This window comes from Nannobrachium achirus (genome assembly GCF_963921795.1).
Source record: "Nannobrachium achirus genome assembly, chromosome: 18".
NCBI lineage: Eukaryota > Metazoa > Chordata > Actinopteri > Myctophiformes > Myctophidae > Nannobrachium > Nannobrachium achirus.
The window spans coordinates 4,936,904-4,962,215 of NC_137825.1; the positions used below are offsets into that span (position 1 = coordinate 4,936,904).

Genomic DNA, 25,312 nt, shown 5'->3' on the forward strand with positions numbered 1-25,312 from the left:
AACGGTGACCAGATTAGTGTAAACCTACTGTATCTATCTAGCTCACATATGTCAAACTCAAGGCCCGGGGGCCAAATCAGGGAACTGTGATTGAATTATCTTCGGCCCGTGGGATGATATTTAATTACTATTAGAACTGGCCCACTGGCCACTGGTATATTGCACATGCAATGCCTGGGATTCGAACCAAGGTCTCCCACATGAAATTCCAACATCTTACCCATCAGACCAAAGGGATATCTCTATGGACTGGGGGAGATATTAGACTTTTGATGCCATCAGGCTGAGGCAATGTGTCGCTCTGTTACTGCTAGTGCAGTGGTGCATATGGAGGGCCCGTGACCACAAGCCTGCGTTTGAATAAACATTGAACCAGTCCGGCCCTCGACTTGAACCATTTAAAAAAAAAAAAAATTGGCCCCCTGTGCATTTGAGTTTGACATCCCTGATCTAGCTACTGCCTTAGCGGATATGTATCTGTCGGCTGGAAATGTCCAAATGAGTTGCATTTTCAGGATTCAAATTGAAAAATAGCTAACAGATTGACCAGCTGTCCAAACACTACTTTTGATGCTTTTGTGCCGACGCAGATCAAGAAGGGGCATTAATGCACAAAAAGTTTGATTATGGAGTTAAGAGGTTTTTTGTCCAACAGCGAGGCTATGTATTTATCTTTGGAAACGAGTCAAACTAAATGTAATGCCTCAACTCATACAATTACAAGTGCTTGTCAGGCTTGCGGCGTCCCCAGTTCAATTATGATTATTTGGGGAGGTGCGTGTGTGTGTTGCTTGCGTGCGTGCGTGCGTGCGTGCGTGCGTGCGTGCGTGCGTGCAGTATAATCATCATCACTGTGAAGCTATCACATCGCATTTCATTACTCCTTTCTTTGTGGATTCCCCCTCTTAGTCTTTGTATAAATTTGTACATTTTGGGGGGAAGGGTGGGTCAAGGTAAAGGCGTCCTCCCCCCTCCCCTCCCTGGGGGCAGCAGAGAGCTGTTAGCAGAGTTTATGTCACAATGACAGGAAGTGATGGTTTCACTCACAAACTGGGCCACGGCAGCAGCAGCAGCAGCAGACTGTATGAACAGTGAATGTGGAGCACATCTCTCTCCTGTTAGTGTGGAGGAGTCCTGAGCAAGATGCTGAACCCCTAATTGTTCCTGATGTGCAGGTTGGTGCCTTGCATCTATCCACCTTTTTCCGTGAGAATTTACTGTAGAATTTACAAGCTCATGTCATGTGGCGTCGCAGATGCTTGTAGATCACTCTTGGCTGCAGCGCCGGAACTGCCGCACTCTTTCTGCGCAATGCATGATGGGATGTTGGAAATCACCTGTGTCAACAGAAGAGCAGGGAGACACAATACAACCACCCTGATTGTATATGTTATATTCCCAGCAAGCACGGTCAGGACCTGGACCAGTCAGTGGTGTCTGGATTGGGGCCAGATCACAGCCCATGTGGGGATGATCTTGACACACTTAGATCCTGTGTTGAGGTGAGACACGACCTTTGACACGATACCGTTTCTGGTTTGACACACGTTTTGAGCTGAAGGTAAAACATATTATAAATACAATCTTTATCTCTCCAGAGCAGGCAGGCATGCTCTATTACAGGGGTTCCCAAACTTTTTTGTTTCAGCGCACCTCATAAATATATTTTTTAATCCGAGGCACCCCTACATTATAAATTTCACTCCCAGCACCTTATATTTATAGCATATCGTCGTTGTCGGGTGGAAACCTGTATGTCCAAAACCGTTCAGTATTTATCATCTATAAAATGCACTAAACTAGAGGAAACAGCAGATACAAGCACACAACTTGTAGATCGGCTGTTTTCACTAGTTTTGTATGATGAAGCAGAGCTTTGCTTTACCAAAAGATGTACACATTTGAAACTTGGAGATACGAGGTTTCTGCCCGACAGTGACGATATTTTAGTGATTATGTTGCGAGGAAAACGTTGAGATAACAGCTATTTTGGTTAGAAATGACTGAAAATAACTTGGTACTTCAAGTTTAAAATGATACTAAATATTTCTTTCAAGCGTCCAAATAAATCCCAAATATTATTAAATTACCTCGCGGCACCCCTGGACTGCCGTCGCGGCACCCCAGGGTGTCCCGTCACCCACTTTGAAAACCCCTGCTCTATTAGATCAGTGGTTAAACAAAGATAGCCAGCTCTTGTGCAGCAAACACGGGTTCAAATCCGGGGGAGAGCAGGGAAGTTAAATAGTGCACCACCACCCTGTTTACTCTCTGACTGACAACTTTTATGCTCTCTGACTGACCTTATTTTATAAAGTTCTCCTCTCATCTCTTATCTTCCACTGGGTGACCCAGATAGCAGGAGGCTTTAAATACACTTCTCTTTGAGGGGATCCAAAATAAACCGCTGTCACTCAGGAAATACATGTTGGTTTGAAGCACTTTATACCTGCAGTCCCAGAATGTACACTAACATGTTGTTGTTTATTCAGTGGATCTTTTGATTGATTGATTGATTGATTGCGACCGTCAGGTCGCAGTTACTATCAAAACCTCCACCGGCTGTCAGTCCGTCCGTCAGTCAGTCAGTCTGTCAGTCTGTCAGTCTGTCACACGTCACACTTTTGCTCTTCTCATATCTCCGCAACCGTTGCCCCGATCCATGCCAAATTTAGCACACACACTCCTTGCCTGCCAAACCACAACCTCCAACCATCAATTCTCACAAGGCCCTCTTATAGTGCCACCATGAGGCCGATTCTTGCAAAACACATTTTTGGACACTGCTCCTACAGATTTGGCCCTCAAATCACACAAATCGGTACACAATATGTCTACACTTATGTCATCAACATGGATCTGTCCCATATAGCGCCACCATCAGGCAGAACAGTTTTGTTGGACACTGCTCCAACACATTTTGCTCTAACATCACGCTGCGACCTGACGGTCGCTTATCTCCCGATTAGGGAGTCTTACTGGTTGATTGAATACTTTATAGCAGTTCGCATTTAGATCCAAATTCTACTAGTAGGATTTAAACCATAGAAAGCACTATGCATTTTTTACATTGAGGTCCTTTGTACTCAATTCATAGAGACAATAAATGACAGACAAGTGTGTGTGTGTGTGTGTGTGTGTGTGTGTGTGTGTGTGTGTGTGTGTGTGTGTGTGTGTGTGTGTGTGTGTGTGTGTGTGTGTGTGTGTGTGTGTGTGTGTGTGTGTGTGTGTGTGTGTGTGTGTGTGTGTGTGTGTGTGTGTGTGTGTGTGTGTGTGTAGCACCTTAAAGATAAGTGTTATATAGCAGTGGTTCTAGAACAGTTTTGGCTTCAGTACCCTATAAACCTAACCTCTTTATACACTTAATTAGCAGTGAAAGATGTTCCCTCTATGACAGTGTTCCTCAACCACTGTGCCTGGGGACCTTTGGTGTGCCCCTGAGAAGGGTCAAGTGTGCCCCTTGAAACTGCTTGAAAGCCAGTATTGTATTTATCATTTTAAAAATGATTTAAACTAGTGAAAACAGCCGAGCTACAAGCACACAACGCCTCGCGGTGCGAGGCGTTGTGTGCTTGTAGATCTGCTGTTTTCACTACTGTTGTGCGACAGCCTTGTATGATGAAGCAGGGCTTTGCTTTGCGAAGAAACATAAAAATGTGAAACTTGGAGAGGTTTCTTCCCGACAGTGACGATATTTACCCCCCCGTACTATGTTGGTGTGCCCATGGATTCTTTCTTGGGACATGAAAAGTGTGCCCATGCAGAGAAAAGGTTGAGAAACACTGCTCTATGATGATGAGCCAAAGAAACAGGCTGACCTCCTTTTGCACCTCCTCACTGTGGGCTGCATCCTCACCCTGACAACCTGACCTGACCCTCCTCACTGTGGGCTGCATCCTCACCCTGACAACCTGACCTGACCCTCCTCACTGTGAGGTGCATCCTCACCCTGACAACCTGACCTGACCCTCCTCACTGTGAGGTGCATCCTCACCCTGACAACCTGACCTGACCCTCCTCACTGTGAGGTGCATCCTCACCCTGACAACCTGACCTGACCCTCCTCACTGTGAGGTGCATCCTCACCCTGACAACCTGACCTGACCCTCCTCACTGTGAGGTGCATCCTCACCCTGACAACCTGACCTGACCCTCCTCACTGTGGGGTGCATCCTCACCCTGACAACCTGACCTGACCCTCCTCACTGTGGGCTGCATCCTCACCCTGACAACCTGACCTGACCCTCCTCACTGTGGGGTGCATCCTCACCCTGACAACCTGACCTGACCCTCCTCACTGTGGGCTGCATCCTCACCCTGACAACCTGACCTGACCCTCCTCACTGTGGGGTGCATCCTCACCCTGACAACCTGACCTGACCCTCCTCACTGTGGGCTGCATCCTCACCCTGACAACCTGACCTGACCCTCCTCACTGTGGGGTGCATCCTCACCCTGACAACCTGACCTGACCCTCCTCACTGTGGGCTGCATCCTCACCCTGACAACCTGACCTGACCCTCCTCACTGTGAGGTGCATCCTCACCCTGACAACCTGACCTGACCCTCCTCACTGTGAGGTGCATCCTCACCCTGACAACCTGACCTGACCCTCCTCACTGTGGGGTGCATCCTCACCCTGACAACCTGACCTGACCCTCCTCACTGTGGGCTGCATCCTCACCCTGACAACCTGACCTGACCCGTATTCACCACCGCTCTCCTCTCTCTCCCATGTGTGAACATTCTGCATCTAGCATGAGGCAAGACCCACATTCAGAGTGAACTTTTTTTACTCAAATCTTTGCTTCTGGGGGTCCCTGGAATACAATATTTTGAGATGGGGGGGGGGGGGGGGTCCGAGGCCAAATACATATCATTTTGGGTGTCCTTTACATGACAAAGTTTGAGAACCGCTGGCGCTGATATAGGCCGGTTCTACTAACGTCTTCTAAATCCCAACATCCATCCATCCATAACCGCTTATCTGTCGCGGGGTAACAGTTCCAACTGAGATTTCCAAAGTTCCTTGCAAACCAGCTTTTAAAATGTCCATGCTCCAAAAAAAGCTTGGAGATTTTAAAATCTGGTTTGCATAGAGATTACATTGAATTACCAAGCCATTGAAGCCAACCATTAGCTTGGCTGCTCTCAGTGTGAATGCAGCATAAGGGAGATACCAGCCACCCGTCTGAGGCAGACATAAAAAGGTAGACGCCTCTTCCGGCTCTCTGGTACCCGTCCCGCCTTGGTGGGCATTTTTGATTGACAGGCTTGGAATTCTTCTGTGTCGTAACAGACACAGAAGGTCGGTAGGCAAATCAGAGGCAGGTGGGGGTGGGTCTTTTCTTACGCAGCTCTTAAAAACAGCTGCGTCGCGCAACACTAGGAACTGGCTTTGTTGAATTGAATTGTAGTCCTTGGATAAGTCCCGGAAAAGACACACTGTGATTGGCCTGTAGTGTTTTTGAGTGGCAGCCTGCCCAAGACACTTCCTCTTTTGTGCCCACCAAGTTGGACGGGTCGCTCCAATCAAATGCAGCGGGTGGACGAGGTATCTAGCTTTTTATATCTGTGGTCTGAGGAAACCCATTTCGGCCCAACAGTTTTCTGAAAAACGTATGTTGCCATATCAGTGGTTCTCAAACTTCTCATGTCAAGGACACCCAAAATGATATGTATTTGGTCGCGGACCCCCCATCTCTAAATATCTTGTTCCAGGGACCCCCAAGAAGCAAATATTTGAGTGCTAGTATCTATTCTGCTAGATGCAGAAAGATACAGTGCATGCCTCTCACCCTGACAACCTGACCTGTATCCACCGCACTCCTCTCTCCTCTCTCCTCTCTCCATCAGCTGCATGCTGCCCTCCTACAGCTCTTACCAACAGAGGTATTTCTATTCTTCCTGCAGCCCACATGATTCCATACCTGGCTGGCAGGTCAACAAGGAGCTGACTCAACTAGGCCAGGCCTCTACAGTAGGCAGGTCTAACCAGTGCATGCACTGTTGTTTGACATGTACACAACGCGCCACGCTGCGGCTCGCTGTCACAGCGCAAATGTAAACGAGGTGTAATTTCAGTGAAATGATGTGTGTTTACATGAGAAACGGCTGCCCTGAAACTTCACATTTACTGAACCCCACAAACTTCAGTAAATAAAAAAATTTAAATGGTAAATGGTGAGTCCTGCCCAAGGACTCTTCGACATTAACTCAGGGGGAGCCCAGATTCGAACTGGGAACCCTTTCGGAACCCTTTGTGCTCTAATGACGGTTTCTCTACCCCTGAGCTTTGCCGCTCCTGTATGCGTGACCCCCTGCTGTGGCTGGGGTGTATCCTACTGGGGTAATGTATATCCAGCCAGAAAGGTCACACCTGCAGCCCGGAGGCTGGTCTATGCTGGATTCATCAACAGTGGAAGTGTTCTTCTCTCCTCCCACTCTCTCTGCATTGTCAGTATTCTCATCCATCCATCCATCCATCCATCCATCCATCCATCCATCCATTCATTGGTTACAGACTGTTGTGTGTTACTGAATGGAGATGCAGTTCATTGTGTGGAACTGCTTTCTCTTCTGTGTGGGAGGGATGGAGGTGCCATGAAAGATACTGGCGGAGGCTTTTTATTTGGGGGAGTGGGGGTTGGAGGTGGGTGCCTGATAAATAACATCTTGTATGTCCGCTGTCCACTTTCAGCAGTGGCGTCAGTTCAGCAAAAGCTAAGATATGGCAACATGACGCCAGTCATGTTGCCATATCTTAGCAACAGGCATGATTATGATGATGATGATGATGATTACTATTAGCATTATTTTACTGCAGGCTCATTGTGACAGACTGCCACCTTTTTTTTTTTTAAGTGCAGCTGCTGCTAATTGTGGGCTCGCCTATAAGGCGAGCACACTTTAGATATTGTCATTATTTATTTATCTATCAGTCATATAGTAGACGGGAACTTCGGTTCCTTTCTACTCCTACATACTTAGTGAGAAAATGAAAATAAAAACATCAATGTGTTCAGCTTACTGTGGCGCAGTGTGCTATTACTTTTTACAGCAATCGGCCAAATGGTGGCGCTGTAGGAAGCCTTCGAAAGTGCAAACTTTGAACAGGTATAGCTCATGCTGTGTTATACATACAGCCATGAAACCTGTATACACTTATGCGTCTCCTCATGCCGAACAACTTTTACCCTCTAACTTTTGACCTCTGACCTTTAGGTCTCCCACAATTTGGAATAATATGAAAAACAGTAAAAATCTATCTCCTCCTGGGTTTCTTTCGTTACGCGCACAAAACTTTTTTCACATGAACTTTGGACCAATACGGTGAGATTGATCAACCAGATTTTTGAAGTGAAATATAATTTTTTAATAATTCAATCAATATTGCGGTTTTATGCAAATTATTCTTCGGCCTCTAAATCATACATGCAAAGTTACACGTTCATGGCATTTGGCAAAGATGTAGAAGGTTAGTCAAAGTATCACTGAAACCAATTTTATTCCAATCGGCCAAAGGGGGGCGCTATACGAAGCGTTTGAAAATTCAAACTTCAAACGGGCATAAGTCATGACTCGTTTCGTTTGAAGACATGCAACTTGTTACACGCGTGCTTTTACTCAAGCGGAAGACATCTGTGTCGTTGTTAAGTAAGCTCCGCCCTTCAATTTTCCGCCATTTTAAGCAGTTTGTAAAACGCGCAAACCCGCTTTTATTCTGGAATCTTCGCGTCACGTGCACAAAACTTTTTTTACTTGAACTTTGGACCAATATCTAAAGATCTGTCAGATCGGATTTCTTCAAAATTGAAACATGCTTTTTTTTTTATAATTCAATGAATATTGCAGTTTTATGCAAATTATTCTTCTGCCTCTAAATCATACATGCAAAGTAACATGTTCATGGCATTTGGCAAAGATGTAGAGTGTTAGTCCAAATATAACTAAAACCAATCTTACTCCAATTGGCCAAAGGGGGGCGCTATATCATTTTGAGCAGTTTGTGAAACGCTTAAACCCGTTAGGATTTTTTTTCCGCAATTTGCATGAAACATTCTACACACAATCTAAGGACCTTTATCTAATATGCCTATGAAGTGCACACACAAAAAATATACAATAATAATTATAAATATAGCTGCAAGCAGCGATAAAGTGGCCAAGGCCAAAAACACCTCAAATCATGAACACAGCCTGCAATGTGCGTGAAATCTTGCAAGCACATTCCCAATAGGCCAAGGAACAGATACCACCCTTCTCACATTGGCCTGTTATAGCGCCACCAGTGGGTCAACTTTTGCACAACACATTTTTGGAACAAAATGGACCAATCTTTGACGTCAGTAACGTCAAAGAGAGCACTGCCTGCGATCTTGACATTTTGTACTTTTATAGCCATTGTTTTCTGGCTTGAAGCGAGCCCACAATTGTTTCGAAGGAACAATATTTTCTAGTTATCATTTGTGGTGGTTCGTTCAGACACCGCCCGCCAGGCTGGAATGGGGAGCTGACTTACACTGAGGAGTGCGTACCGAACCTCTGGAGAGAGAGTACTCAGGCTACCTGTGGAGAATGGACCTGGAAAAGGAGAGGGCAACCTTACCAACCTGAACCCTGGAAGCCACCTTGAATCCCATTTTGTTGAGTAGTACTCACCTCCCTTCTTAAAACTACCCCGTATCCAACAATTCGCTGGCCAAGTGCCCCTTATTCCCCGTGTTTATTTTGTTTAGAGGATAGCGAATCGGTTGGATCGATTGAGACTTTGCGGCCCCTCACCTCACCTGTCACCTGTAGAGAGAACAATGTGTTTTCTACCACTTTGTGTGGTCACATGTTCCAGATACTGGAAGGTATTGTTAAATGGCAGCAGTTGAGTTACTAAATGCCCCGAGTTGGCAACACTGTCTTGCTCTCTTGTGTCTGGTTTGGGTTCAGTCTCCACATATTATTATTACTAATTATCAATTAGTTAATTAATTAGATTGCACCTGTGCTGACCTACTGAACCGGGGAATAAACCATACACGTGTTGTGGAGAATATAATACCTTGTGAAAGCAGGACTTCAATTTGTTCTAATTTGCATTGTAGTTAGTTTAAAGTAATTTGGGTGTGGTTCTCGTTCCAGGGGGATTGGGGCGGCCAGCGGACCCTCCAGAGGAAGTGGACGTCCTTCTTGAAGGCCAGGATGGTGTGCTCGGTCCCGGACTACGAGATCCACCTGAACATCCTGCGCAGCGTGTTCGTGCTGCACGGAGGACGCGACGCACAAGGCAGCGTCTTCTACGGCATCTTCGGCCTGGAGTGGTAAGTGGAGTTCTCTACGGGGCCAACACATCACCTGCCATCATGAACAATGTGTTTTCTACCACTTTGTGTGGTCACATGTTCCAGATACTGGATTCTGATTGGCTTAAAACAGTGGTAAATCAGTCAACAACCTTGAGTTGGCTCATGGACCCCGCCCACTGTTGTGTTGCAGTTGATTGTAACTAAATAACCTTGCAAGTTACAGCTGTGTTTTCTTTAATTTATATGGTAGAAGTGGTAGAATTGCCTCGTGCCACAACCCTGAAACAGTGGTAAATCAGCCAACAACCCACTCCCTCTCATGGTAAATGGCTTACATTTACCTCCACGCCGTGCATGTGGAGCGTGCACGTTGTGAGTGTGGCCGCCTCCCGTTTGCCGACATTCATTGTCTTTCATGGCCTCGTTGCATCATGGGAATTGAAGTTTTTGTGCTCACCAACAGCCGCGGCAGCAGCACCTGCTTACCTGGTTACCATGGTCAGCCGGGTTAAGGGAGGTTTGGCAGTGGAAGTGAGTTGGCAAGGCCCTACTGGGCCCTAACTGATCCGGTCCGAGGCCCGGCCCAGCCAACTAATTATCATATATTTCAGGCCCTATACCCGGACTGAAAACGTCTGGTCGGGTAGTGTGTGGTTCACCTGAACATCCTGTGGGGCGGCATAGCTCAGGGGTAGAGAAACCGTTATTAGAGCACGAAGGGTTCCCAGTTCGAATCCGGGCTCCCCCTGAGTTAATGTCGAAGGGTCCTTGGGCAAGACTCTGAACCCCACATTGCTCCCAGTGAGCAGGTTGGTGCCTTGCATGGTTTCCTCCGCCACCGGTGTATGAATGTGTGCGTGAATGGGTGAATGTAATGCACAATCTATGTAAAGCGCTTTGGATAAAAGCGCTATATAAATGCACCATTTACCATTTACCATTTAGGAAGAATTTGAGAACTATCACAGACACAGTAAAAGTAATAGAAATGACGAACAGACGAACAGCTTCCGTTCTCTGCTTTCGGGAGATTGTGGAATGTTAGTCTGGCTACACAAGACTAGGTTGACACTAACAAAGTGCATTTACCGGAGTACAGTTCTTAATAGTGTTGAGTATCTGTACGTTACTTGAGTGTTTGTTTCTGTGGAAGCTTCTGACTTTTTATGTTATTTTATGTGTTCAACTTTCACTTCATACAATTCATCCAATGCTTGCTTATGACCCAAAAGCAGAACTCAAGAACCAGAAATGACAAGTAGAACTTCTTTAATTCAAACGTTTGCTCAAAACTCAGAAGTACTGTAGTACAAAAATCAAAAGTCAGGTTTTTGGACTGGCGTGGCTGTATGATATACAGGCAGCAGGCATGGAGGAGTTGTGGCGATCTGGGTGAGAGAGACAGCAGGAGTTAGTGATGTGCAAAAAGCAATCGGAACAAACTGAGGAGCAGAGGCACAGTGATGTTTACCGGTCGGCAAACTGAGCAAACTGGCAAGGGCTGGAGTGGAGAGCCAGGATGTTATCCTCTCTGCTTGATGAGAGGAACCACCCCAGATGATCAGCCAGCCAACAGGAGGAAGAGTTGGGAATAGAGAAGAACTCCCAGGCAGAACCTCACACACCCACATCCAGCCAGACCAGATCCTATAACATAGTGGTTCTCAACCTTTTCAGGCCGGGACCCCCAAAATAATCATATTTTAACTGGGGAACCCAACCCTGACGAGCACTAAGAGTTGAGGCATTACATTTTGGATAACACGGATCTATTGTGAAAATAGCTGATCTACATGCTCACAACGCCTCGCGATGCGAGGTGTTGTGAGCATGTAGATCAGCTATTTTCACAATGTCTTCCTCTAATATTTGACAGTTTGTCCAATGTTTAATTTGTCATTTTAGAGGTGTTAAAAAGTCCTTAAATTGTCACTTTAGAAATGTGCAAATTCCCTCTATACACTTAAACTTTATGTTGGTTTGTTTACTGTTGAGTGAGAAAACAATGTTGCACATTAAGTTAATCATCTAGGGACCACCCAAAATAATTTGGGGACCCCCCTGGGGGTCCCGACCCACAGGTTGAGAACCACTGCTATACTGCTGCGTTTTTCGGGCCGAATATCGGAGTGAATTTCGGAGAACGCAAATAAAAAAATCAACCTCACGTTATGTCAGTCAAGTTTGCACACTGCCGTCCGTTTCGCGCACCACTCAGTCCCTTGCTCTCTCTATCTCCCTCTCTCTCCTTGCCCTGAAAAACGCATTTCGCAACGAAAAACGCAGCAGTGTGCAACCAGCTTAACACAGATGTATTTACATAGCAGTGTGTTATGATGCATAGAGATGGGCTTCAGCTTCCACTGCAAGGTTGAACCCCACATTTTGTCCAAACGGCACACCTCACCACTGCTGCTCTGCCAAGATGCGTTATGCGTGCGCGCATGCATGCGCGTGTCTGTCGGGGGACCTCGGCTGGCAGTGACCAGTGAGGTTGGCATCGGCGTGAATGTGTGTTTTTATGCTGATATATGCAGAGTCATGGTGCAGAGAGAGAGAGAGAGAGAGAGAGAGAGAGAGAGAGAGAGCATACAAGCATACAAGCCAAGCAGAACAACCATAAATATCTGTCTCTATTTCCAACTGTCACACTTCCACTTAGTGGATAATGGGAGATTTTTCGAGAAAACAACAAAACATGGCCTCCCACTGGCGCAGAAGAACAGTGGTTCTCAACCTTTTCAGGCCGCGACCCCCAAAATTATAATATTTTAACTGGGAATAAAACGCAGATCTACAAGCGAAAACACGTCGCAACGTGTTGTGTTGTGATGAGCTTGTAGATCTTTTTTTTTTTTTTTTTGGCAAAGAGATTCAGTAGAGAGTGAAGAGAGTAAAGTCAAGTACGTAATAAACACATAAAAGGTGGATAGTTTCACTACACATTTCTTAATGTACGTATAAAGATACCTTGTGTACATTGTGAAATGTGTAATATCAGTTTGAGCAATCTGTACATCAATGACTACAGTTCCCAGTGTTAACAATCTGTACATCAATGACTACAATTCCCAGTGTCAACAATCTCTACAGCAATGACTACAATTCCCAGTGTTAACAATCTGTACATCAATGACTACAATTCCCAGTGTTAACAATCTGTACATCAATGACTACAGTTCCCAGTGTCAACAATCTGTACATCAATGACTACAATTCCCAGTGTTAACAATCTGTACATCAATGACTACAATTCCCAGTGTTAACAATCTGTACATCAATGACTACAGTTCCCAGTGTTAACAATCTGTACATCAATGACTACAGTTCCCAGTGTTAACAATCTGTACATCAATGACTACAATTCCCAGTGTTAACAATCTGTACATCAATGACTACAATTCCCAGTGTTAACAATCTGTACATCAATGACTACAATTCCCAGTGTTAACAATCTGTACATCAATGACTACAGTTCCCAGTGTTAACAATCTGTACATCAATGACTACAGTTCCCAGTGTTAACAATCTGTACATCAATGACTACAGTTCCCAGTGTTAACAATCTGTACATCAATGACTACAATTCCCAGTGTTAACAATCTGTACATCAATGACTACAGTTCCCAGTGTTAACAATCTGTACATCAATGACTACAGTTCCCAGTGTCAACAACACACATTGTTATCTTTTTATTTTCTCCCATGTCCTATGGTTCTAACAGCCCATATTGAGTGACGTCATTATGCCTCCTCACCGGCACCAAAAGATAAACGCAACCACATCTCCACAGCTAGTACCGGCCTCCCTCCATTGGCTCCTCATCAAATTTAGAATTGATTTTAGATCTAATAATGGACTGGCCCCCACATACTTGGCTGAACTGGTCCAACGCTTCAACCCAGTACGGGCTCTACGGTCCGCTAACCTCTCACTGCTATCCCCTATAGTGGGTTGGCTTAACAAAACTATCGAAACGAAGCAGATAAAAGCGCCAAACATTTTTTGAGGCTTCTTTAGGACCTAACTATGGATTTTAGCCTTGGGTACCAAACTTTATTTTGAAGTTTACCCATAGAATTATCCATATCAAGTTGGGCTCCCATCGACTTTCTATACAGGAGGAAAATACGCAGAAAAGAAATCTGCTTCAAGTAGGATGTGAGGGGTCTAACTAGGGGTTTGTCATAATTCTGAATCCATTGCACGCATTTGTTTTGCACAGAAAACTTTCCTTGGGCTAGAAATGGCCTGACGAAAACACCCAAAAATCGGAGAAAAATGAGGACTCATCACTAAACCATCGTTTTGTGGGGCCATTTCTAGCCCAGAACGACCTTCCCCCTCCTGTCCGATCCGACCAGACCATCGAGGTTTTTAAATCCCTCCTCAAGACACTTTTTTTTATAAAAAATTTGGCCTACAGTTAAGCTAAGCTTAAGTGTTAACTTGTTCACTTCTTTTTGTCTGTTTGTTGTATTGTGTCTCTGTTGCATTGTTTTTCTTTTGTTGTACAGCACATTGGTCGACAATGTCGTTTTAAAGATGGGGTGCCATAATTTCTTTCCCCGCTAAAACATGATGATCACTTATTATGATTATACTAGGAGGAAGATTGTTTTTCTAAAAAAGTGTACAGAAAGAGTTAAGATTACGTTTTTATGTGGCCACGCCCACCAGTTCATTAAGTTTGCCTGGTTATCATGGTGGGTGGTGACCCAGCTGAAGTTAGCCACACCCACAGTGTTGGGTGTATGGTAAAAGGGGAGGTGCATGATTTTATGATTTCATGAAATCAGTGTTTTCCGATCGGGCCTTTTGACTCAGAGGCTTTCAGCTTTCAGGAGGAAACCAAAAATACACAGGGAAGGCAAATGTGCACATTATAACTCCACCCGGCGGTCTATTATAGGCACATAGAAAACAGAAAAAGTACAAAACTATGGCACCACCTCTTTAAATGTGCTCTAGAAATAAAGTTTGATTTTATTTGATTATGACGATGGTGTCATCACGTGATGATATCACCACTTTGTCGTCACAACATACTCTATTAATTAAGCGCACTGATTATTGGTGGTGCAGTTCTGTGAAATGTTACGTTGGACCATATATCAGAAAGGACCGAGAAGGGATCTCCAAACCTCTGTGGTGGTCGGACTCAAGGTCTACTCCTTTTCCTACAGACACAGTGACCTGAACGATGGTGATCAGATCCATGTTCACGTCTTCAACACAGTGCCTTTACGCTGGTGAAGTTGCGAGAACGACACGTTGCGGTTCCATCCGGGCGCCAAGGCTACACAGCTGTGCTGATAGAAGTGACGGTGTACATCTGGGGGGGGATGTAATTACTTCGGAAACACGTACTACAACGTGCTCTATGCATTTGATGTGGACACACACAGATGGATTAAACCTGAGGTTTCTGGGACCGTTCCAGAGGCGAGGTGGTACCACTCAGCCTGTGTCTTGGGGAATTGGGTCATGTACATCCATGGAGGAAAGACACAGATGACTGGACACATGAATGACATGTACAAGTTGGACACCACCACAATGGTCTGGTCTTTCATTGACACCAGAGGCCCTGCACCACCTGCTTCATGGTGTCACTCTGCCACCATCATCGGGACAAAGATGTTTGTATTCGGGGGCCAAGGGAACCAAGATGTCTACTACAACACCGTCAGAGTGTTTGACACAGAGACCAACTGCTGGCTGAACATGCCTTCTGCACAGCTTCTCCCAGGAGGACGCTGGTGTCATTCAGCTTTTACCTACAATGGAGAGCTGTACATATTTGTTGGCATCAAAAGGAACCAGCACTCAAATGAGGAAATGTGGAATTTGAATCCAGAGACCTTCTCCTGGAAGGAGGTTGAGCCTAAGGGGAAAGGACCTTGTCAGGTGTCAATCAGGCAGTGGATGTGCTGTTGCATGGTGGAGGATCGCATCGTATTTTCAGAACAATGGTACAACAACAACATGTGGCTGCTGGTGGATGAGCAGCATGTGTACATCTTAGACTTGAGTCCTAGTCTGAAGACGTTATGCAAGCTGGCAGTTATTCAGTACGGTCTGAAGCAGTCTGAACTCCCACATGACATCAGGTGGGAACTGGCAGCCATGAGCTCTAACTAGGGTTGCTGTGGTGTGTAGCTGGTGTTACATGTTGTGTTGTTACACACAGCTTGTTTACACATTTTAATAATAACAATGAATTTGCAACTTCATAGCGCTTTTCTAAGTATTCAAAGCGCTTTACAATACAATGCTTGGTCCATTCATTCATACATTGGGAGGAGGTTAACCTATGGATGTGTTGTGTTCTCTGACATCCAGGAGGAACATCAAGGCGTCGGCGGTGTGCCAGTACTCCTTCTCCTCGGTGCAGAAGGCCTTCCAGGGATCCTTCATGGAGGTCCAGGACAACAAGTGGAGGGAGTTCTCTGGGAAGGTTCCTGAACCCAGACCGGGATCTGTAAGAAACTCCCATCAGCTCCTTTACATGGGATGGATGGATTAATTGATTGATTGATTGATTGATTGATTGATGACAACATTGCACATACCATATTGTTGCTGTCTCCATGCTTTAACTTTTGAGTGGTGCTCCTGGAACAAGAGCTATAGTAGGCCAGTCAATCTAAGCAAAAACAGGGCCTGACCCAAAATAAATTGCTATAGTAATGGTACAAGGTTTTTTATGATCCTTAGAGTCATCCAAAAACATGTTAAAATGTTCCATTTTATTCTTAGTGGATCAAGGTGAAAAAATCTTCTTTAAGTAGCATGTGAGGGGTCTAACTAGGGGTTTTTCATGATTCTGAATCCATTCCAAGCATTTGTTTTGCACAAAAAACATTCCTTGGGCTAAAAACCGACCCCCAAATCTATGGTTTAGTGATGAGTCATCACTTTTCTGGGGTCAGCTCAGTTTTGTTGTGTCCCTTTTTAGCCCGAGGAATGTTTGCAATGGATTCAGGATCATGAAAAAAACCCTAGTTAAGACTCCTCACATGCTACTTAAAGAAGGTTTTTTTGGGGGTCTTGTTTTCCTGTGCAGTAAGTAAAGGGACCCAAACTTGAACCCCATGAATTCACCTTGATCCACTAAGAATAAAATGGAACATTTTTAACATGTTTTTTGGATGACCCTGAGGATCATAAAAAACCTTGAACCATTACTATTGCAATTTCTTTTGGGTCAAATCTCAGATTGACTAACCTATAGCTCCAACATCTGGCTTTGTCCGGTCAAAAAACAAGGGGAAAACATGTTTCAAAATGTCCAGGGCTTTAAGTAAACAGAAGCGCGGCTACAATGTCCGGCCTGCATCCTGGCACTAATAGCTCAAAGTTAGTTGTCCGGTCTAAAACCGGGGTCCCATTGGCCAAGCGTTGCAGGGGACGCGCTGTGATTGGCTAACAGTACGCTTGTTGCACCACTCACTTCACGCTAGGTGTGATTTTTTGTGTGTTTTTAACCAGTCACCCTAGACGCCACAGTATGCCATTTCCTCGTTTCGCGTTACTTTCTCCTCAATGGCAAAATGTAGTACAAGTTAAACACCCTGCCTAAAAGGAACATCCCAAATAAGTCCTTTTATGGTCTTTTTTTACTTTGGAAGTCCGTGTGTGGTATTTAATTCATGGACATAACAAGTTCTTGGTGTTGTCACCACATCAGCATAAAAGGACTCTGTCATTTCTTGTTTTGAAAATGAATGCTGTCTGTCTGTCTGTCTGTCTGTCTGTCTGTCTGTCTCTGTCTGTGTCTCTCTCTCTCTCCTCTCTCTCTCTCTCTCTCTCTCTCTCCCCTCAGTGCATAACTGACCTCCACAGGTCTCAGGGCATCAACTCGTCCCGTGACCTCCCGGACGCGGTGCTGACCTTTGCCAGGAGACACCCGTTGATGTCGGCCCAGGTCCATCCGGTGGGGGCGCGGCCGCTGCTCTTCAAGAGGAGCGTCAACTACGTGCAGATCGCCGTCCACAAGGTGGCAGCGGTGGACGGAAACTCCTACACCGTCCTGTTCCTGGGGACCGGTGAGTACGGGGTTAATACTCGCTGTACTGTACTTGTACTGTACACTGACAATAAATTGAATCTCAATAGAGCCCAAACATCGGTCTGGGCCATTTCATTTTATCCCACGATTTTTGTAACCCATCTTTTTTTCACCCGGTGTCAATTATCTAATGTAATCCTGGGTGCTACAATCCCTCTGGAGACAACGGACTGACTAGCCTGATTTCAGACTCAGCTCACGCTTTAGTCTGAAACTGTGCCCTAATCTGAACAATTTCTGGGGGAGGGACTTTTGTGCGAGCGTGCATGCGCGCTGCCGTGCGCGAGTGATCAGTCCTGTGGTGCCAATGCAGCGTGGAAAAATCTTATCCAATGATAACATATTGGGAAGGGTATGAGAGGCGAAATCTCATGGCTCAAATGCCGAATTAATAATGGACCTTGATTAAGTTGAAAGCCACTGCTAAATGTAAGAAATACCCTTTGTTTTTGTTTTTCCTCACAGAATCAACTGTTTTATGATTCACCTGGGGAGCCTGGGTGGCTTGATTCTAGGCTTAAATGGATCCCTGGCTAATACGACAAATATGCCTCAATACATTATAATTGTCCTCTATAAATACAATGTAATATTTAAAACACCTTAAATATTGTATTTCTTCTAGAAATAGCTAATCTTTCACTCAATAGGGAAAATGCCTGTCGCAAGTTGATGATGTCATAAATGTCATGTGTCATTTTTATGGCATGCATGTGCAAAAAAACAAAACACAAAGACATTTGAAATATTGATTTGATGCTCATATTAACCATAGGAAGTATTAAGTTTGTTTTTATTTTCACATGCATGCCATAAATTCCATAGGGATAGATCACAAATTACATTTATGACATCATCAACTTATGACAGGCATTTCCCCTATTGAGTGAAAGATTAGCTATTTCTAGAAGAAATAAAATATTTAAGGTGTTTTTAATTTTACATTGTAGTTATAGAGGACAATTATAATGTATTAAGACATATTTGTGGTATTAGCCAGGGATCCCTTTAAAGGACAACTTAGTTATTTTTTTACAACAAGGGTTCATATTTTAGATAGTCATTAGAGAAAAGAAAAAAATAGTGTTAAAATGTTTTCATTTACTTCTGTCTACGTTTTAGTGATTTTAACAATTTTAATTTGCATGCATGCAAGGGGCATGCAAGTGGCTAAATATGTCTTTTTAGACACAATAAGCCCATTCCCAAGATGCACTGCAATCTTTCATGGGCAGATGTGACTTATGGGGGCTGGTGTAAATAGTAACAAAGGAATAGAGTAACAAAGTCATGACGTGACTCGCTCATCCCCCGGTTCCAATGAAGTAATTCTCTATGGAGAATAACATTGAGTCATCTTAAAATCGTCTCATATAAGCATTGCGGTCCAAAAATAAACAAACCGTCTTTACGATATTGTCGGTGAGGTGGCTCTGTGTGGTTTATGATAGTCATTCACTCATTATTTAATAAAGCCTGTTTCTAGGGAAAATGTAACTAATTCGGCGACAGTAACAGTAGCGTTTTCTTGCACCATCAGTTGATTCTTCATATCTATATGAGTCAAACCGCTGAGATAATTTGTTTATAATTGGAACACTGTTCTTATATGACGCGAAATGAAAAAAGTCTATGGGAATTCAGAATATGGGAAGAAAACCGTGAACCAGGTAGAATGTGTAAATTACTTCACACTTCACTACTCTATTGCCGGCTTATTTAAAAAATACATATTATTTCGCCACTTGTACGCATGCTTCCAGCCACTGAAATCAAAATCGCTAAACGTGCTAAAACGATAGAAAGCAGTAAATGAAAACATTTTAACACTCATCTTTTCTTTTCTCTAATTATAATCTAAAATATGAACCCTTGTTGTAAAAAAAATAAAGTTGTCCTTTAAAACAATTCATATAAATATGTATTATTTTTGTTTGATTGTTTTTTGATTGGAACCACAAATTAGCTTCCGCTGCTACCATGTCCTATACGGGGACAGCTACTGATCTGTGTGTCTCTCTGGTCCAGATGACGGCTGGCTGCACCGGGCCGTGGAGATCGATGGGGAGATGCACATCATAGAGGAGCTGCAGCTGTTTGATAAAGACCAGCCCATCGAGAGCATGGTGTTATCCATTCCACTGGTAGGTAAAGACCAGTCCATAGAGAGCATTGTGTTATCCATATCACTGGTAGGTAGAGACCAGCCCACAGAGCATGGTGTTATCACTGGTAGGTAAAGACCAGCCCATAGAGAACATGGTGTTATCCATACCACTGGTAGGTAAAGACCAGCCATAGAGAACATGGTGTTATCACTGGTAGGTAAAGACCAGCCCACAGAGAGCATGGTGTTATCCATACCACTGGTAGGTAAAGACTAGCCATAGAGAACATGGTGTTATCACTGGTAGGTAAAGACCAGCCCACAGAGAGCATGGTGTTATCCATACCACTGGTAGGTAAAGACTAGCTCTGGTCCATAGCGTTAGTGGAGTTCTCCCTAACGCTATGTTCCTCTACCTCCGTATTTCTTGGCAAAACCGGGAAGCCCTGCCGTCTGGTCCGAAAATAACAAAAACGGTATCGCCTCTCATCAAACCAAAGGTATCAGTGGACAGTTGAAAGCTTCCTCTACTTAGTGGACACAGTCTGAGCCCCCCACCACACACTCGGCTTAAAGGACAACTTTGTTTTTTTTACAACAAGGGTTCATATTTTCATTTTTTTTTTCTTTAGAGAAAAGAAAAAGTGAGTGTTAAAATGTTTTCATTTGCTTCGTTCTATTGTTTTATCACGTTTACCGTGCTAAAATGTGGGGCATGCGTACGCATGGGGGCATGCGTACAAGTGGCTAAATATGTCTTTTTAGACACAATAAGCCAGCAGTTTCTTTATTGTTATTTACAGTAACACTTCTAGCCCCCATAAGTCACATCCAACCATGAATGGTTGCGTTGTATCTTGGGAATGGGCTTATTCTGTGTAAAATGACATATTTAGCCACTTGTACACATGCCCCCAACCACTGAAATAAGAATCTCTAAAACAATAGAAAGAAGTAAATGAAATCAATTTAACACTCATCTTTTATATTATTTAATTACAATCTAAAATATGAACCCTTGTTGTAAAAAACTAAAGTTGTCCTTTAAAATACATTTCTAGGGCGAAATGAAAAATAATCCACCTGATGGAGACACTCTTCCCGGTTGAAGACTGTTTTTACGAAACAGCGCTTCCAACGTTGCAGAGCTGAATAACACCCAACGAGACCCAAGCTTTGTTAAAGCGGTGCATTTCGGTCCTCTGACCTGCGCAGCAGTAGTGAGCTGGCGCCGTGATGGCGACGACAAATAGTAAAAAACAAGAAGAAATGGAGTCTCCATCCGGTGGAATATTTTTCATTTCGCCCGAGAAATGTATTTTAATTGTGTGGTGGGGGGCTCAGACTGTGTCCACTAAGTAGAGGAAGCTTTCAGCTGTCACTGATACCTTTGGTTGGGTGAGGGGCGAAACAGTTTTTGATATTTTCGGACCAGACGGCGGGGTTTTCCGGTTTTGCCAAGGAATACGGAGGTAGAGGAACATAGCGTTAGGGAGAACTCCACTAACGCTATGGACCAGAGCTAGGTAAAGACCAGCCAATAGAGAACATGGTGTTATCACTGGTAGGTAAAGACCAGCCATAGAGAGCATGGTGTTATCTCCATCCCTAACCCTAACCCTAACTCCATCAAAAATATATAGTTTATAAAGCTTGGCTAGATAGGAAGTCATAAGAATGAGTTGTCAATGCACCTGGTGGAGGAATTTGTTAATGCTCTATACCAGGGGTTCTCAAACCTTTTTAGGCCGTGACCCCCAAAATAAACATATTTGAACTGGGGACCCCCACCCTGACAAGCACTTGGAATTGTAGGTATTACATTTAATGTGACTCGGTTCCACAGATAAATATTGTGAAAATTGAAGATCTACATGCTCACAACGCCTCGCAACGCAAGGCGTGAGCATGTAGATCGGCTATTTTCACAATGTTCGCCTCTTGCTTACTTAATATATTTGACAGTTTGGCCAGTTTGGCCTGTCCTGTCGAATATTCGACTATTCAAATACTTTGAGGTCGAATAGTTTGAATACTAAAAATCAGTATTCGTGAATGCCCTAATCTGTATACTGTTATTGACTGCTTTTTTGCATATTATGCTACTAGCTCTGGTCCAGAGCGTCAGTGAGGTCTCACTGACGCGGCTGACTCACAGACAGGACCAGGAATTTCTCTGCCACTACAAGGGCTCGACTTCAGTCAAAATAAACTAAACTACTTCGCTACTCACCTAAACAAAGCTCGTTTTGCGATGTTGAAAGTCTGTTCTCCGCGGTGGGAAACCTCTCAGCACTGTTGCAATGTTTTCATTTACTTCTTTGTATTGTTTTAGTGATTTTAACGATTTTGATTTGCATGCAAGTGACTAAATATAAGCCCATTCCCAAGATGCACCACAATCTTTCATGGACAGATGTGACTTATGGTGGCTGGTGTGAATAGTAACAAAGAAATTGCTGGCTTATTGTGTCTAAAAATACATATTTCTACCACTTTTTGTGGTCACATGTTCAGATACTGGATTCTGATTGGCTTAAAACAGTGGTAAATCAGTCAACAACCTTGAGTTGGCTCATGGACCCCGCCCACTGTTGTGTTGCAGTTGATTGTAACTAAATAACCTTGCAAGCTACAACTGTGTTTTCTTATATGGTAGAAGTGGTAGAAAAGCAATTTACCATTCGAGGGTTGTGGGTTGTTGGCTGATTTACCACTGTTTCAGGGTTGTTTGGCACTCTGCTTCGCCTCGTGCTACAACCCTGAAACAGTGATAAATCAGCCAACAATCTCCCTCTCATGGTAAATGGCTTACTTCGCCACTTGTACCCACTGAAATCAAAATACTAAAATCACTAAAACAATTGAAAGCAGTAAATGAAAACTATTTTAACACTCATCTTTTCTTTTCTCTAATTACAATCTAAAATATGAACCCTTGTTGTCAAAAAGTGTATCATGAATGATGTGTGTGTTGTGTGTGACAGCACAGTGTGTACGTGGGCTCCCACTCTGCGGTGGTCTGCGTCCCCATGATGTGTGTCTTGTGTGTGACAGCACAGTGTGTACGTGGGCTCCCACTCTGCGGTGGTCCGCGTCCCCATGTCCGCCTGCCAGCGCTACATCTCCTGCTACGACTGCATCTTCTCCCGAGACCCCTACTGCGTGTGGGACGGCCGTGTGTGCGTGGAGATGTCCTCGCGCCCCAGGAGGTGAGGAGGGGAGAGGGGAGGGACCAGGGCTCAGCAATGTGTCCGTACCATAGAGGTAATAGGGACTTTAAGCTCTTGACGATTTTCAGGACAGCAACGACAGACGGAGTACGGCTGCTGTGCAGTCAAAATCGTTAAGCAAACAGCCGTCGGCGACAGGGTCCCACCCCTTTTACTGAACTTTTTGGTTCCCATGGTGACGCGTCTATGCTGCAGACGTTGTAGACGCTACGTGGAAACAGATTTTCTGCCGTTGTGGGGACTGCTGCGACGGCAAGCAGGTTTATCTATCGAGCGCTGATCCATTTCCGGTTGCCGTAGCCGTCTGCCGTAGCCGTCGGAGCTTAAAGCCGCTGCTATCTAAATAGAGGGCGTATGGCCCCGCCCCCAGCTATTCACTTCAATGCAAGTTGCTCGGTGGCGTTTGAAGCACCCCTTAGAATGTCTTTAAGGAATACCCAAACAATCTGGGAACCCATCGGTGAAAAAAAAACAACAAGAAAAAAATAAACACCGCCCACTTCCACTTGTAGAGACCAGGTGTCGGTGCGATTACCCGCATACAATACTTCAGTGGTTCTCAACCTTTTCAGGCCGCGACCCCCAAAATAATCATATATATATATATACGAGCACTAAGAGGAGGTACTGTATACATTTTATTTATTTTATATAACATGGTTCTATAGAATGTAGTACAGTACAGGTACAGTTAAACACCCTGCCCAAAGGATCACCCCAAATAGGCCTAAGCCCTTTACGGTCTTGTTTACGTTGGAGGTCCTTGGTATTCAATTCATGGACATAAAAAATAGCAACAAAAAAACGTTCAAATATCACTGCAATTATAAAACACTATATGTACAGTGGGTGCTCACTTCTCGCCTCTCTATGGGAGAAGTGATAACTACCTCCTTCTTTGGCTGCCTGAAAGGTGAGTTTTCAGGGCAGTTTTGAAAGAGGCCAGTGAGCTACATGTTTTAAGGGAGGTAGTCAAGGAATTCCACACCTGGGTGGCAATGTTGTAGAAGGAGAATTTGCCCATATTTGTCTTAATGGGTTTGTGTTATCAGATGGTTGTGTGCGCTCCCCTCTGGTGTTGTGGCCGTGCGTGTCTCAAAGTATAGTCGACTATTGAGCTGTGAAATTTGTTTATTTGTTTATTTGAAAAGGATCCCCATTAGCTGATGCCGTAGCAATCAGCTAGTCTTCCTGGGGTCCATACAAGTCATCTATCTATAAATGCGAGAAGTCTCTGCGTGTCTGTCTGTCTGTCTGTCTGTGTGTCTGTAATCCGCGTATCTCGAGAACCGTTCGTCCCACCGGCTTCAGATTCGGCACGCGCGTTCCCCGCCGCGGCACGGAGTGCAGTGCCGGGTCTCGACCCGACCCGACGCGCGGTTTTCCCGAACCGGCGCGAAACGTTCGGAATCTCCTTATGCGGGGTTGATTGTTGACATCAGGCTGTTCCGGAGGAAATCGGCGAAAGCTCTGACTCATTGTGACATCACTTCATAAAAGGCTCTGACATCACGTACGCCACATGAGTCAACAAAAAATCTCTGAATATCTCCATATATAGCATATATGGGCATAAAATGGAGGCAGAATCACAAAGATCTCCATATACGGGCATAAAGGGATACAGACAGACAGATACAGAGATCTCCATATATGGGCATGAAATGGACGCAAATAGACAGATATCTCCATATATGGGCATATGGGCATAAAATGGACCCAGAACTATATCTGCAGTGATCTCCATATATGGACATAAAATGGACGCTGACAGACAGACAGATAACAGATATCTCCATATATGGGCATAAATGGACACAGGCAAACAGATGGTCAAAACGGATCCTATCACAACAGGTATAATGGGGTTTGCATTAAAGGGCGGGGCATTCATTCCCTATTTACATCGTTCCCGAGTTGGCCAGGTCGCCGCAGCTTCTAGTATTACAAATACATTAAAAAAAAAGCAATAAAGTAAAAAAGAAAACAATACAATAAAACTACAACAACATTACAATGCATTAATTCACATTTGCACATTAATAGGATATAGCTTAAAAGCTGATTTATTTTGAGTTAGACGAATGTTAAGTGGTAAAATGTTCCAATAGTCAATGGCTCTATAAATTACAGTTTTTGAATTAATGTTTGAACTAGGTGCAATAATATGACCATTAACAGCATATCTAGTATTGTAAGAATGTCTGTTATTACAATAATCCACCTGGTCAAACAGAAACAAGGGAGTCTTTGAATTAATAATACAACAGAGAAACGTAGCCAAGCCCGAAGAAATCCTTTGTTCAATAGTGAGCCATGAGAGGCTGGAGTGCATCTTTTCAATACTAGTTGAAAAGATGGGACAAGCCTAGCCGCCCTGTTTTGTGCAACCTGTAATTTAGCTAGATTTGTCTTAGATGCACATGACCATACTGTTGAACAATAATCCAAGTGACACAACATTTAAGATTTTGAAACTTGTCCCAGGATACTAGAAGGTACGTAAGATGAACACTTTCTAGTGACTGCAATACCTCTCCCCATTTTACTAACTATTGTTTTTATGTGCTCAGTCCACGATAATTGACTGTCCAGGAC

At 44.1% G+C, this 25,312-nt stretch overlaps 1 protein-coding gene across 1 annotated transcript in view; it reads left to right on the forward strand.

Moving 5' to 3' along the window:
- sema4gb (sema domain, immunoglobulin domain (Ig), transmembrane domain (TM) and short cytoplasmic domain, (semaphorin) 4Gb) overlaps positions 1-25,312 on the forward strand; it is a gene marked incomplete at both ends in the record, with an annotated part of 131,470 nt that overhangs the window by 85,166 nt on the left and 20,992 nt on the right. Inside the window, 5 exon segments of the mRNA XM_080746989.1 lie at positions 9,136-9,314; positions 15,646-15,784; positions 17,129-17,351; positions 19,403-19,518; positions 22,539-22,693. Coding sequence (XP_080603115.1) covers positions 9,136-9,314; positions 15,646-15,784; positions 17,129-17,351; positions 19,403-19,518; positions 22,539-22,693 — 812 coding nt within the window.